Source organism: Pleurodeles waltl, chromosome 7 (assembly GCF_031143425.1).
Source record: "Pleurodeles waltl isolate 20211129_DDA chromosome 7, aPleWal1.hap1.20221129, whole genome shotgun sequence".
In the NCBI taxonomy this organism is placed as follows: domain Eukaryota; kingdom Metazoa; phylum Chordata; class Amphibia; order Caudata; family Salamandridae; genus Pleurodeles; species Pleurodeles waltl.
The window spans coordinates 1,128,711,857-1,128,724,495 of record NC_090446.1 but is presented as its reverse complement, the minus strand read 5'-3'; the positions used below and the strand labels follow the sequence as shown (position 1 = coordinate 1,128,724,495).

Here is a 12,639-nt window from a genome sequence, read left to right as displayed (position 1 = left end):
TACCAGTGTAACTTTGATTCAGTCCTGTACCGGTTCCAGGTGTGCAGCCTCAATGCCAATATAGTTTATGCACCTGTAGTGTTTTTGCAGTCTGTTGCTAAGGAGGCCCTTCCCTTTGGTACTCTTGGTCTCTGTGCCTTTGCTACTCTCTTTCTTAGCGTGTAGTCTCTTGTTCTCGGTTTTGATGTCTCTGCTTTGTGGCAGTGGTATTTTTGGGATGTGCCCAGCTGCCTTAGTTACATAGAATGAGCCCCATTGGCCTCGGCTTCCGTGCCCGCTTCTAACCCAATCTGAAGACGCAAATCCTGGACAGAAATGAAAAGAAAGTCTGGCAGCAAAGGGAGGGTATGAAGAGGGTCCCAGACCCTGAACAGTGGGCGCATTCATATGGCATTCCTGATGGAGCTGTGAGCTGGCACCACTGTGGCATTGGGCTGCCATGGGATGCTCGCGTGTGCAGCCAGTGGGCACGAGCGTTCCTCCTGAATATGCTTGGAAATTCCCGTGGAGTTTTGCCCATCTCGGCCCTGCCTCCTATTGCTTTAGAAGAACAGTGCAGGCCCATGGTATGCCATCGTTTGCCCAAGGTTGGCTGTATGCATTTACACGTATGTTTGCATATGAATATGTGGATACAACTGGATTCAGCAGCTTTCCACTACCAAAGCTCCGTGGGGGTGTTGTTAAGGGGTCGTTCCAGACTTAACTACCACTGCCCTGGTGCCCGTGTGCCTTGAAATGAAGTGACTGAGACCTTTTGGGTGATATCACCTCCCTCCATCCGACTTTTATTAATACAAAAGAGCGATAGAAGGAGAAAGAGAAATACACAAAACAGTGACAAAGAGAGCGACAAAGAGAGCAAGGGTGAAAAAGAACCCGAAAGAATGAAATTAAGGGGCAGAGAGATACTGGTGGTGGATGAAATAGACATGAGATGGAATCAAGACTGCGTGGCCTTGGTGTTCAGCACCCCCAACATTTAGTGGCGCTGGCCGCTAGCCCCTGAGCAAAACTTTGAGAACCAATGCTTATTCTTTTACTCTCCCCCACCACCACCAAGTTGCAAAGTGGCCATGTGTACAGGCAGAATTAAAACGCAACCTACCAGTTTAAAACGTTGGTCCTAGGTCCCAATAATTTTCTATATGCTCTCAGGGAGGACTTACTGGAAAAATCTGTAGTTTGTCACAGTTTTTAGTCTTCTAACTCTCGATCGCTAGTTCAGTTCCAGTATGAGTCCATGATTATGAAGTTATCGCAGTTCAGTAGTTAATTAGGTATCCAGTGTGAAGTAAGCTGCTGATCTCTGCCTATTTCCTTGTGAGCTGTGTCCATGTGACGCAAAGCCTTCAGCACAGTTGGCATACATGAACACGCTTCTTGGCAGCTTCAAGTGTTGGAAATGCCAGGGATTGAACCCTGTGAGGTTGTTTGGAGAAATGCACTTTCCGTTGGCTGAATGGGAAATTTGGCATCATTTACCCCAGAATACTTCGTTGCATTAGTCCCACAAAAACATTTTTACCAAAATCATTGTGTCTCGGTTGATCAAGGATATCGGTTTCAATTCCTCAAGAAATTAGGAAATTGTTGCTCCCAAAATTATTGCAAAGGCTTGTAATCTAAACTAGACTATCTTGGAAGTTGGAAGAATTCCTAGGTGGTGACTCCAGGTATTGTTGGTCTATGTTTGCAAGGTAACGTGAGGAGAATCCATAAGAAACTAAAGCATTTCCCTTTGGGTACGAGTTGCTGTATTTGCTGGAAAAATGCCCCAGTGGGTAGTTCTAGCCCTGGGTGTGTCGTTGAGGTTCTTAGAACAGAACGATTCCAGAGGAAAGTAATCTTCAACCGACAGAAGAGCATCAAACGCTTTCAGATGCAAGTGTGAAGTTCAGAAAGTCTCAATAGGTGGATAACTTTTGTTCGTGATGGAGTGGCATCTGCCGTGCTATGTTTATTTCTCTCTAGTTTTGGACAGTGGCTGTCGTTCATTAGATCATGTGTCATGGCTGCAAAGTTTTGACCGAGGGACAAAGTGTTACCCACCACTACTGGTCTAGTCAAATATAAAAGGCTCCCTAATTATGTCGCAGTCAAGCCACTCGAAGGCGCTTTGCATCTTTCAAGGAGTATAGGAAGTGATATATACACACAAATACCACAGTCTGCTGCACCACCATATTTTCCTTCGAACGGAGTAAATAGTGCGGTCTTCTAAAATGAGTGCAGAAAGGGAGTGAAAGGACGAGCAGGAGAGATGGTCTCTTCCTAGGCACCTGATGGGGTAGGCAAGTGAGTGCTGTGGGGGCACTGGTATCTTCTTATTGGTGGTGGGGCATCAAACTGGGTTGGCTGACTGGTGGGAAGAAGTTGACAAGACATCAGGCTCATGACCGGGAGGGTGAGACACTGAGATCAGGATGATAAGGGGGCCAAATTTAAGATGGTGGATTGGAAGATGTGCTTGGTTGTGTGGTGTGGTCGAAGGCACTCTCTCTCTCTCTCTCTCTCTCTTCTCAGTCCCAACATTTTGATTCTCTGCACAGGTTCTCGGCGTTGCATCACGCAGCCCTCAGCGGTAGCTCTGAGCTGGTCTCGTTGCTGTTGGAGACGCAAGCGGCTGTGGACATCAAGGATGGCAATGGTATGATTAATGCATCCTCAGACCACAATGGTTTCCCTTTCCTAAATCAGTCTAGCCCCAGGATTCTTTCCTAGATACTCCACAGAGTCCGATAGTATTTCCATTCCTGCCTGTAGCACCATCCCCATGACAGTCATGTTCTGGCCTGTCTTCTTATTCACACACAGGGCAACCATGACTTACCGCATGGTAGCACCTTCCCCACCTGCCTTCCTAGCCACATGATACTTCCATTCACGGCTGCCTCCCTTGCTCCACAGAACCACCAGTCGCATCTTTCTCCTTCCACAAAGCTGTTGTATTACCACCCCTTCCCCCAACAACCTGCCATCCCAAATTCCCAACGCTGCCTTTATTCACTGAATATTCTCAGTCACCCAATGATTACAAATTCCCACTCACAACTCATGTATCTCCCTACACGGGCATTCCAATTCCCAATTTTCTCCTTGCCATCTTCCCATTACTTTTTGTCTAACTAGGCACAGTATTCCCTTTAGCTACTTCTGTCACATGCCACACAGTGGCATTCCTCAATATTGTGTTTTCATTCCCCCCGGTTTTCTCAGCTATGCAATATTCCAGTTTTGTTTGGCTCATTAGTCGGGGGAGTATAGATTCTCACCAGTCTACCCATCAACTTGGTATTCTCATTCTAGTCGTCTTCCACATGGTATTCCCGGCTCCTGACCTTTATATTTCCCACTCCAGCTCTCTCTGAACCACATGATTTTCCCAGTTCTAGGTGTCTCCTCACCCTGTTTTCCTAGCCTGCCATTAGTCATGTTCTACCCTATATCCTTGGGCTGCAGCCTGTCCCCAGTCATTCCAATCCTTTTTCCCGCTCCCCAGCCTTGTGGGTTTACCATTACGATGATTAGCAAACAACGTAGACAGTCTATTGCCATTCCCACCTTGCCCCAAAGACCAGTTTTCCCGATGTAATCTCTTTCCAGAGATCAGAATTATAGATTTCCACTCTCTTTAGTGGCCCATTTATCTGATCCCACCTCTTTACAGGGAAACACAGTACTCCCATCTCTCTCAAGAGACCAACATTCCTGATCTCACCCCTTTCCAAAGGCTAGCATTCCCTATTCCACCTCTCCTTGAACCAGCATTTCCAATGTCACCTCTCTACAGTGACAAGTATTCAGGATCCTACCGCTTTCCAGAAATCAGTATTCCCATCCCACCCCTCTCCAGAGACCGGTATTCCCAATTCCACCTCTCCCAAGGGACCAGTATTCCCATTCTCGCCTCTCTAGAGACCACTATTTCAGATCTCTCTTCTCTGGAAAGTGCACAAAATTCAGAGTCCTGTCTCTTTCTCTCTCTGTGTATGCCACATTGCCAGTCCTATGCTCAGCCTCTTAAACATAACCTGGAGACAATGAGAGGGTGCTGGTGGGAGCACTGATTACACTGAATTAGGGTGTTTGTACCCACACAGGTATGCGTCCTCTGCACTATGCCGCATGGCAGGGCAAACCGGAGCCTGTGCGCCTCCTGCTTCGCGCCTCGGCCAACGTCAACATGGCCTCCCAGGATGGACAGATCCCCCTGCACCTGGCAGCACAGTACGGGCACTACGAAGTGGTGAGTAAAGGGTTAACTGAATAAAGAAGAAATGGGGGAAAAGAGAGAAAGATGGCCAAAGGCATGGTTAGCTATCTGGCCAAGACATCCGCTCCGGGGTCTCATTTGTAAAGCTCTCCTGGGATTTGCAGCACAGTAGAGTGAAGAAAAGAAAGGCAATTCTACACTCAAGAAGACAAGTGAAATGCAAAATGTAGAGTGCCCCAAAGACTCCTTCATTAAAAAAAAAAAAGGACAGCAAGTTGTGCTGATAATCCCAGGCCTTCCATCTCCTTAGGGATGAGCATCATCTTAGAAGGCCAGTATATACACACGCACTGCTGGCCCAGTCTGCCCTACCCCTTATGTGAGGGGGCAGATAATGACCAGTCACAGGGGGCACATGAAATGCACCATGCAAAATATATCAGAAAACAGGCATTACAGCCGGGACAGCGAGCGGTGCTGACATGGTATGTCCCTGAATCCTTCAGCCATTTCACACTTTACAACAGTCCATGGAAGATAGCCCTGTAGGGAGAGAGAATTGCTCTCACTCTCCCCTCTCTTACACACTCACTGTCTGTTTTTATCTCCCTGACTCTCTCTTGGCCCTTATTCCTCCCAGTGCTCCAGGGGGGGAGATCTCTGGTACTAACGACGGACTGACCACGGCGGGGTTCGGGTCGGAAGTGGGATGAGAATGTCTTTCTATTGCTGCACCTGCCCACAGCGCTCATGCCTCTGCCTGTGAACGGCGCCTGGAGTTACAGGTGCAGTGAGTGGCTTCCACATGGGCGTGATCCTGAAGGGAGTATAGGTTAAGTGGTGGTGCCTGGACAAACCTTCACCACTATACATTGACTTGTGACCATGCCTTTTGTCAGAATGGGAGGGATCCTCCATACCACCTCACTGTCCTCATGCCAGCTTTTTTCCTTCAGTCGGAGACGTTGCTGCAGCACCAGTCAAATCCCTGCCATGTCAACAAGGCCAAGAAAACCCCCTTGGATTTGGCCTGCGAGTTTGGCCGTCTCAAGGTGAGAGGTTAAGATTCAAAATGGTCTCTATATCCCCATCTTAATGATGCCCTTCCATCTAGCTTTTGGTTTTACCCTGTGGTTTGTCTCTGACCTTTGCTCCTCATAGCTCTGTATCCCTCTCTTCTAGCTCTGTATCCTTCTCTTCTTCTAGCTCTGTATCCTTCTCTTCTTCTAGCTCTCTATCCCTTGCTTCTTATAGCTCTGAATCCCTCGCTTCTTCTAGCTCTCTATCCCTCGCTTCTTCTAGCTCTCTATCCCTCACTTCTTCTAGCTCTCTATCCCTCGCTTCTTCTAGCTCTCTATCCCTCGCTTCTTCTAGCTCTCTATCCCTTGCTTCTTCTAGCTCTCTATCCCTTGCTTCTTCTAGCTCTGTATCCCTTGCTTCTTCTAGCTCTCTATCCCTTGCTTCTTCTAGCTCTCTATCCCTCGCTTCTTCTAGCTCTCTATCCCTCGCTTCTTCTAGCTCTCTATCCCTCGCTTCTTCTAGCTCTCTATCCCTTGCTTCTTCTAGCTCTCTATCCCTTGCTTCTTCTAGCTCTCTATCCCTTGCTTCTTCTAGCTCTCTATCCCTCGCTTCTTCTAGCTCTCTATCCCTCGCTTCTTCTAGCTCTCTATCCCTCGCTTCTTCTAGCTCTCTATCCCTCGCTTCTTCTAGCTCTCTATCCCTCGCTTCTTCTAGCTCTCTATCCCTCGCTTCTTCTAGCTCTGCATCCTTCGCTTCTTCTAGCTCTCTATCCCTTGCTTCTTCTAGCTCTCTATCCCTTGCTTCTTCTAGCTCTCTATCCCTTGCTTCTTCTAGCTCTCTATCCCTTGCTTCTTCTAGCTCTGAATCCCTTGCTTCTTCTAGCTCTCTATCCCTCGCTTCTTCTAGCTCTGTATCCCTCGCTTCTTCTAGCTCTGTATCCCTCGCTTCTTCTAGCTCTGTATCCCTCGCTTCTTCTAGCTCTGTATCCCTCGCTTCTTCTAGCTCTGTATCCCTCGCTTCTTCTAGCTCTGCATCCCTCGCTTCTTCTAGCTCTGCATCCTCGCTTCTTCTAGCTCTGCATCCCTTGCTTCTTCTAGCTCTGAATCCCTTGCTTCTTCTAGCTCTGTATCCCTCGCTTCTTCTAGCTCTGTATCCCTCGCTTCTTCTAGCTCTGTATCCCTCGCTTCTTCTAGTTCTGTATCCCTTGCTTCTTCTAGCTCTGAATCCCTTGCTTCTTCTAGCTCTGAATCCCTTGCTTCTTCTAGCTCTGAATCCCTTGCTTCTTCTAGCTCTGAATCCCTTGCTTCTTCTAGCTCTGAATCCCTTGCTTCTTCTAGCTCTGAATCCCTTGCTTCTTCTAGCTCTGAATCCCTTGCTTCTTCTAGCTCTGAATCCCTCGCTTCTTCTAGCTCTGAATCCCTCGCTTCTTCTAGCTCTGAATCCCTCGCTTCTTCTAGCTCTGAATCCCTTGGTTCTTCTAACTCTGAATCCCTTGCTGCTTCTAGCTCTCTATCCCTCGCTTCTTCTAGCTCTCTATCCCTTGCTTCTTCTAGCTCTCTATCCATCGCTTCTTCTAGCTCTGTATCCCTTGCTTTTTCTAGCTCTGTGTCCCTTGCTTCTTCTAGCTCTGTGTCCCCCTCTTTTTCTAGCTCTGTGTCCCCCTCTTTTTCTAGCTCTGTGTCCCCCTCTTTTTCTGGCTCTGTGTCCCCGCTTTTTCTGGCTCTGTGTCCCTTGCTTCTGGTAGCTCGGGATCTCTCGTTTCTTCTAGCTCTGTGTCCCTTGCTCCTCGTAGCTGTGTGTGCTTTGCTACTCTTATCGTCTGCTCTTCCTAGCTCTGTATCACTTGTTCCTTGTAGATCGGTATCCATTTCTCCTCATAGCTCTAGGTGCTTGCTCCGTGTGGCTCTGTATCCCATGATCCTCTTAGCTCTGGATCCCTTGCTCCTGCTTGAACTAGGAGGAGCAAAGGATAGAGATCTGCAAGGGATACAGACCTTTGAGGAGAAAATGAGACAGAGCCGGAAGGACGAAGTGCTACAGAGCTGCTTCAACTGCTTCTCATATCTGTGGCCTTTCCTCCTCATAGTTCTTTATCCCTTGCTCCTCATAGTTATATATCCATAGCTCCTTGATGCTTTGTATCCCTTGCTCCTACTAGCTCGGTGCTACTCATAACTCTGTTTCCCTTGCTCTTCAAGACTATTTTCCTTTGCTTCTCAGAGCTGCACCTCTTGCTGCTCTTGCTCCTCCGTGCGGCACCTCTTGCTCCTCCGTGCGGCACCTCTTGCTCCTCCGTGCGGCGCCTCTTGCTCCTCCGTGCGGCGCCTCTTGCTCCTCCGTGCGGCGCCTCTTGCTCTCCTCTGTGCCGCGCCTCTTGCTCTTCTGTTGTGCGGCGCCTCTTGCTCTCCTCTGTGCTGAGCCTCTTGCTCCTCTGTGCAGAGGCTCCACCTCTTGCTCCTCTTTGCCGAAACTCTAGCTCCTCTGTGCCCAGGCTCCACTGCTTGGTGTGACTCCCCTCGGTTATTTGTGCAGCACTCCAGAGCCTCCTGACTGCTGTCTCTGCTTCTTCTTCCCACTTACACCAGGTTGTGCAGTTGCTCCTAAACAGCCATCTTTGTGTCTCGCTGCTGGAGGGGCAGGCGAAGGACCCTCGGGATCCCAACTACACCACCCCTCTGCACCTGGCAGCCAAGAATGGACACAAGGAGATAATACGGTAAGGTCATCACCATGGGGCACATAAAGAGCCTTCCCCTGCTGCCCCCACAAACCAGTGCTCACTGCGCCTCCCTCTCCGACAGGCAACTACTGAAGGCCGGCATCGAGATCAACAGGCAGACAAAGATGGGCACAGCCCTTCACGAGGCCGCACTCTATGGGAAGACTGAGGTGGTGCGCCTGTTGCTGGAAGTGAGTATGAGCCCCATCGCCCATTTATTTTAAGATGTACCGCTTCAGCGAAAATATACCCGAGTAGGAGCGCCATTGTGGCCAGACCAGCCACAAATGACAGGTGATTTCCCTCTCTCCTTAACACCAGGACACAGCGGTATGGCCAATTCACAGTTGTTCTCCAGTCCTTGTGCTTGCCCGTGTTCTGGTGTGTGTCGGGCAGCTTGGTGAAAAGGGGGCAGGTGGTGAGAACTGCTGCGGGTGAGATGGGGAACAGCAGCAGGTTGGCCAACTTTACTTGCTTCATACACAGAAGTGTTTGCCCTTTAAAGTTTAACAGCCCTGCTGAGAAGCGGTGAAAGTACAGAAGCGTTTCTCGTAAGGAAATGACGATTTACTGTAAAATAAATAGCCCTTTTGGGAAACATTTAAATGTATTTTTGGCTGTGTGCAACCCCTGCTTCTGAATTTCTGTTAAAGAGACTGGCCTGTGAACCTGAAAAGGATACTCTTCCCCTTCCTGGATAGTTGTTGTAGGTAAGTAGCTTAGTCCAGCAAGGCACCCTCCCTAGAGTCGTGTGCTTAAAATAGTCTAAACACCAATGATGCCACAGGGGGGAGACTTTGTTTGACAAAGCCGAAGTTTCCGGAGGTTTCATTCCCGCCAGAAAATGAGCCGGAAAGCCATATTTTAAGTCAAGTTTGCAGAACGTATGGCTAAACTTTGTGTTGCTGCTTCACAGATCTCCACAAGATGCAGTGTCCTTGAGAGCTGCAATGGCTTCTTTACCTAAATGACCAGTGCGTGGGACAACCAGGCAGAGCTTAAATGGCTTTCTGGCACTTAGGTTTACATGTGGAACAGTCTGCCAGGAAATGTGTAGTGTGTCTGCCCTCTAGTCTCAGGACAATATGCTTCTAGGCGCTGTCTTTTGTGATCTGAAAACCCTGGTATTAGCCAGGTGACCCTTTTACTAACCTGTGTGTGCGAAGATTGTTTAGGCGGGAAGGGCAGAATAGGTAGGCACTTTTCCAATGGCTCCTCCGGGCACACGCGTTTCAGTATATCCTCATGAAATCGGTTTGAAATACTCCGGAACTTTACAGGATAAGATATAAAAACCACACAGACCGCGTAATGTTTGGCTAACAGTTCCTTCTGATCCCATGAAAAGTGAGGACTTGGGCTGTCCTGGCCACACCTCTCCACGCTGCAGTGCGCAGGTAACAGGACAACATTGCCTCAGAGCCCACCCGACCAGTGTAACTCGCAACTGTGGCAGATTACTGAAGTACGGCGCAGCTTTGCGTGATTACAAAAATAATTCCTTGTGTTGGTGTTGGGGACGTGTGTCCTGAAAGGAGAGCAGATACCTTTTATAACCGTAGCGTCAAACTGTCCTTTTGTGCCCAGGTCCCCTCTGCCCCAGCCGTGAGGGAGGCAGCCTGGCCTCTCACTTCTGCATCTCTTAAGACACGGCCCTGTGCGAACAGGCGCCTGAAGATGCACGTTTTCGTGCACGGACTAAAACAATGGAAAGGCGAACACTTGCCAGCAGCGGGACCTTCAGCAGACCACCCTGCGGTGGAAAGAGCAGCCACAGGGTCAAGGTGTCCACAGCACCGGGCTCCCTTCACGCTATCAATCAATCAATCAAAGAAATTTGTAGAGTGCGCTACTCATCCGTGAAGGTCTCAAGGAGCTGGGAGGGGGGCTGGGTGGCAGGAAGAGTCACTGGTCGAACAGCCAAGTTTTGAGGTTCTTTCTGAAGACCAGTAGGTCTTTGGTTTTGCGAAGGTCGGTGGGGAGGGAGTTCCAGGTTTTGGGGGCGAGGTAGGAGAAAGACCTGCCTCCTGTGGGGGTGTGCTGGATCCGGGGGACTGTGGCTAGGGCGAGGTCGGCTGATCGGAGGTTGCATGTGGTAGTGTGGAAGTTTACCCTTTCATTGAGGTAGGTTGGGCCAGTGTTGTGGAGGGATTTGTGTGCGTGGATGAGGATCTTGAATGTGATTCTCTTGTCTATGGGGAGCCAGTGAAGGGATTTGAGGTGTGGTGAGATTCGTTCGTGGCGGGGGAGGCCAAGGACGAGGCGCGCGGCTTTGTTCTGGATTCTTTGGAGTTTGCGTTTGAGTGTGGGGCCGGCGTAGAGGGCGTTGCCGTAGTCCAGTCTGCTGCTGATGAGTGCGTGGGTGACTGTCTTTCTGGTTTCTGGGGGGATCCATTTGAAGGATTTTTTTTTAGAGTGCGGAGTGTGTGGAAGCAGGAGGAGGTTAGAGCATTGATTTGCTGTGTCATGGAGAGGGAGGGCTCGAGGATGATGCTGAGGTTGCGTGCGTGGGTTGCAGGGGTGGATGCGGGACCTAGGGCGGTGGGCCACCAGGAGTCGTCCCATGTGGTTTTGTTGGGGCCGAAGATGATTTCGGTTTTGTTTGAGTTGAGCTTGAGGTGGTTAGTGGTCATCCAGTTGGCAGTGTCTAGGAGAGCGGTGTATAGGTTGGTTTTGGCGGTGGTGGGGTTGCGGGTGAGGGAGAGGATGAGTTGGGTGTCATCTGCATAGGAGAGGATAGTGATTCTGTGTGCTCGGAGAATGTTGGCTAGGGGGGATCATGTAGATGTTGAAGAGTGTGGGGCTGAGGGAGGACCCTTGGAGGACTCCGCAGGTGATCTTGGTAGTGTTGGAGTGGAAGGGTGGAAGGCGGACTCTCTGGATTCGGTCGGCGAGGAATGAGGTGAGCCAGTCTAAGGCTTTGTGGCGGATTCCTATGTTGTGGAGGCGTGTGCGGAGTGTGTGGTGGCAGACGGTGTCAAAAGCTGCGGAGAGGTCTAGGAGGATGAGTGTGACGGTCTCGCCTTTGTCGACTTTGGTCCTGATGTCGTCAGTGCATGCGATGAGGGTGGTTTCTGTGCTGTGGTTCTTGCAGAACCCAGATTGTGAGGGGTCAATGGTGTTGGTTGCTTCGAGGAAGTGGGATAGGCGGGTGTTGACAAATTTCTCTGCAACCTTGGCGGGGAAAGGGAGGAGGGAGCACGCTATGCAGTGCACGTTATCACTGTAGTGCCTCGGGCTCAGCAAGGGATCCAGTCTTTCTTTAAAACAACGGGGCACATGCTCACAGCGCCTGTTTAATGTGGGTTTAACCCCTTGTGATCTGGGCCACGTAAAAATACAGCACGATGTAAAACATACATTCCTATCCCATTGTGGGGAGGCGGGGCACCGTGACCCACGCGAGACTCCAGCTCCTTCTCACGATCACTGGCATCCTGCATGCTGTAAATATGCACTTATGCTACATAAATATATCTGTCCCCTCAGATGAATGCCCACATAGTGCACATTCCCATCAACTGACTAGTTGTGCCTGTGGCTTCTTCTGAGCTACCCACAAATCAGTATTATAGTCTTTATTGTTGTGACGTCAGACAGCTCCACACAAAAACCATAATCACACCCTTTGTAGAGGAGAGCACAACTAACTGCCCAAGGAAGAGTGTGCTGGAATCAAGAGGGCGTGAGAACAAGGGTCTAGTGACCGTGCACAGCCAGGAACACTACACAGTAAAACATTCCTTGGTTTTAATATCAGCATCTGGTATTAACACTTCTACGAAGCAGAAAGAACTGCAGCAGCAACTCTGCATATAAAGCAAACCTTATATTAAACTGAAGCATGTACATGGCTGGTCGAACCTCTCTTTGGTATGCCGAGGTGTATTTTAAGACCGGTAGCATGATACGCTGTGGGGGAGTGCGTGGCCGCAGAGTGTTGTATTTTTGTGGTCCTATGTGGGATGCATTTTGGTTTTGTGCATGAGTGACCAGAGCTGCACTTATTCGATCTTGGGGTGCTGATGGAGGTGGTGAGAGACGGGCGCATACGTTACAATTATGGTTAGAACTAAAACATAATGGCAGCTACAAAGCACCAGCCTAGCCAAGGGGTACTGTGTGCTTGTATACCAATAAGGGGCTTAATCAGAGAAGGCCCAGTATGAGGAAGCTTCAGAGAGATCCTGATTTAATTTAGGGTCCTCATGTTTTAATGAAAAAGTGAAAGAGAAGCTGGCGACATCTGTTGGATGGCTTGCGCTACATTACCATTTTCCATGCACTTTTACCTAACTTTTGGTCCACAAATATTGTAATCAAATCAGTACAAAGGCAGCAGATTTATATTGATGGGGCAAATGCAGTTTATGCTGTGTCTGTAGGGGCACATCATTTCCAAGGCACCTCCTATTGTTAATTTATTTTTATTTTTAATTGGACATTCTAATTGGGTCAGTTCATTTACTTTAATTGGGACATACTATGGAAACTTTGAGGAGTCAATATTTTCCTTAAAAGCACAAGTAATATTTAATTTTTAATAAGGAATTGCTTACATCAGGATGAAGGAATAGTGTGTGATTCTCATTATAAGTATGTTTGGAAGCAATAACGGAATGTAATGGAAAGTGGGAGGCAGGGGTGGTTGTGGCTGTTGATGTCCTTGATGCTGTGCAGCAGG

The 12,639-nt window shown here is 49.0% G+C and overlaps 1 protein-coding gene across 1 annotated transcript in view; it reads left to right on the top strand.

Annotated features, from left to right (window-relative positions):
• CASKIN2 (CASK interacting protein 2) overlaps positions 1–12,639 on the top strand; it is a 279,620-nt gene that overhangs the window by 132,561 nt on the left and 134,420 nt on the right. Inside the window, exons 4-8 of the mRNA XM_069200154.1 lie at positions 2,553–2,650; positions 4,104–4,249; positions 5,173–5,268; positions 7,822–7,952; positions 8,038–8,146. Coding sequence (XP_069056255.1) covers positions 2,553–2,650; positions 4,104–4,249; positions 5,173–5,268; positions 7,822–7,952; positions 8,038–8,146 — 580 coding nt within the window. The remainder of the gene's footprint in view (positions 1–2,552; positions 2,651–4,103; positions 4,250–5,172; positions 5,269–7,821; positions 7,953–8,037; positions 8,147–12,639) is intronic.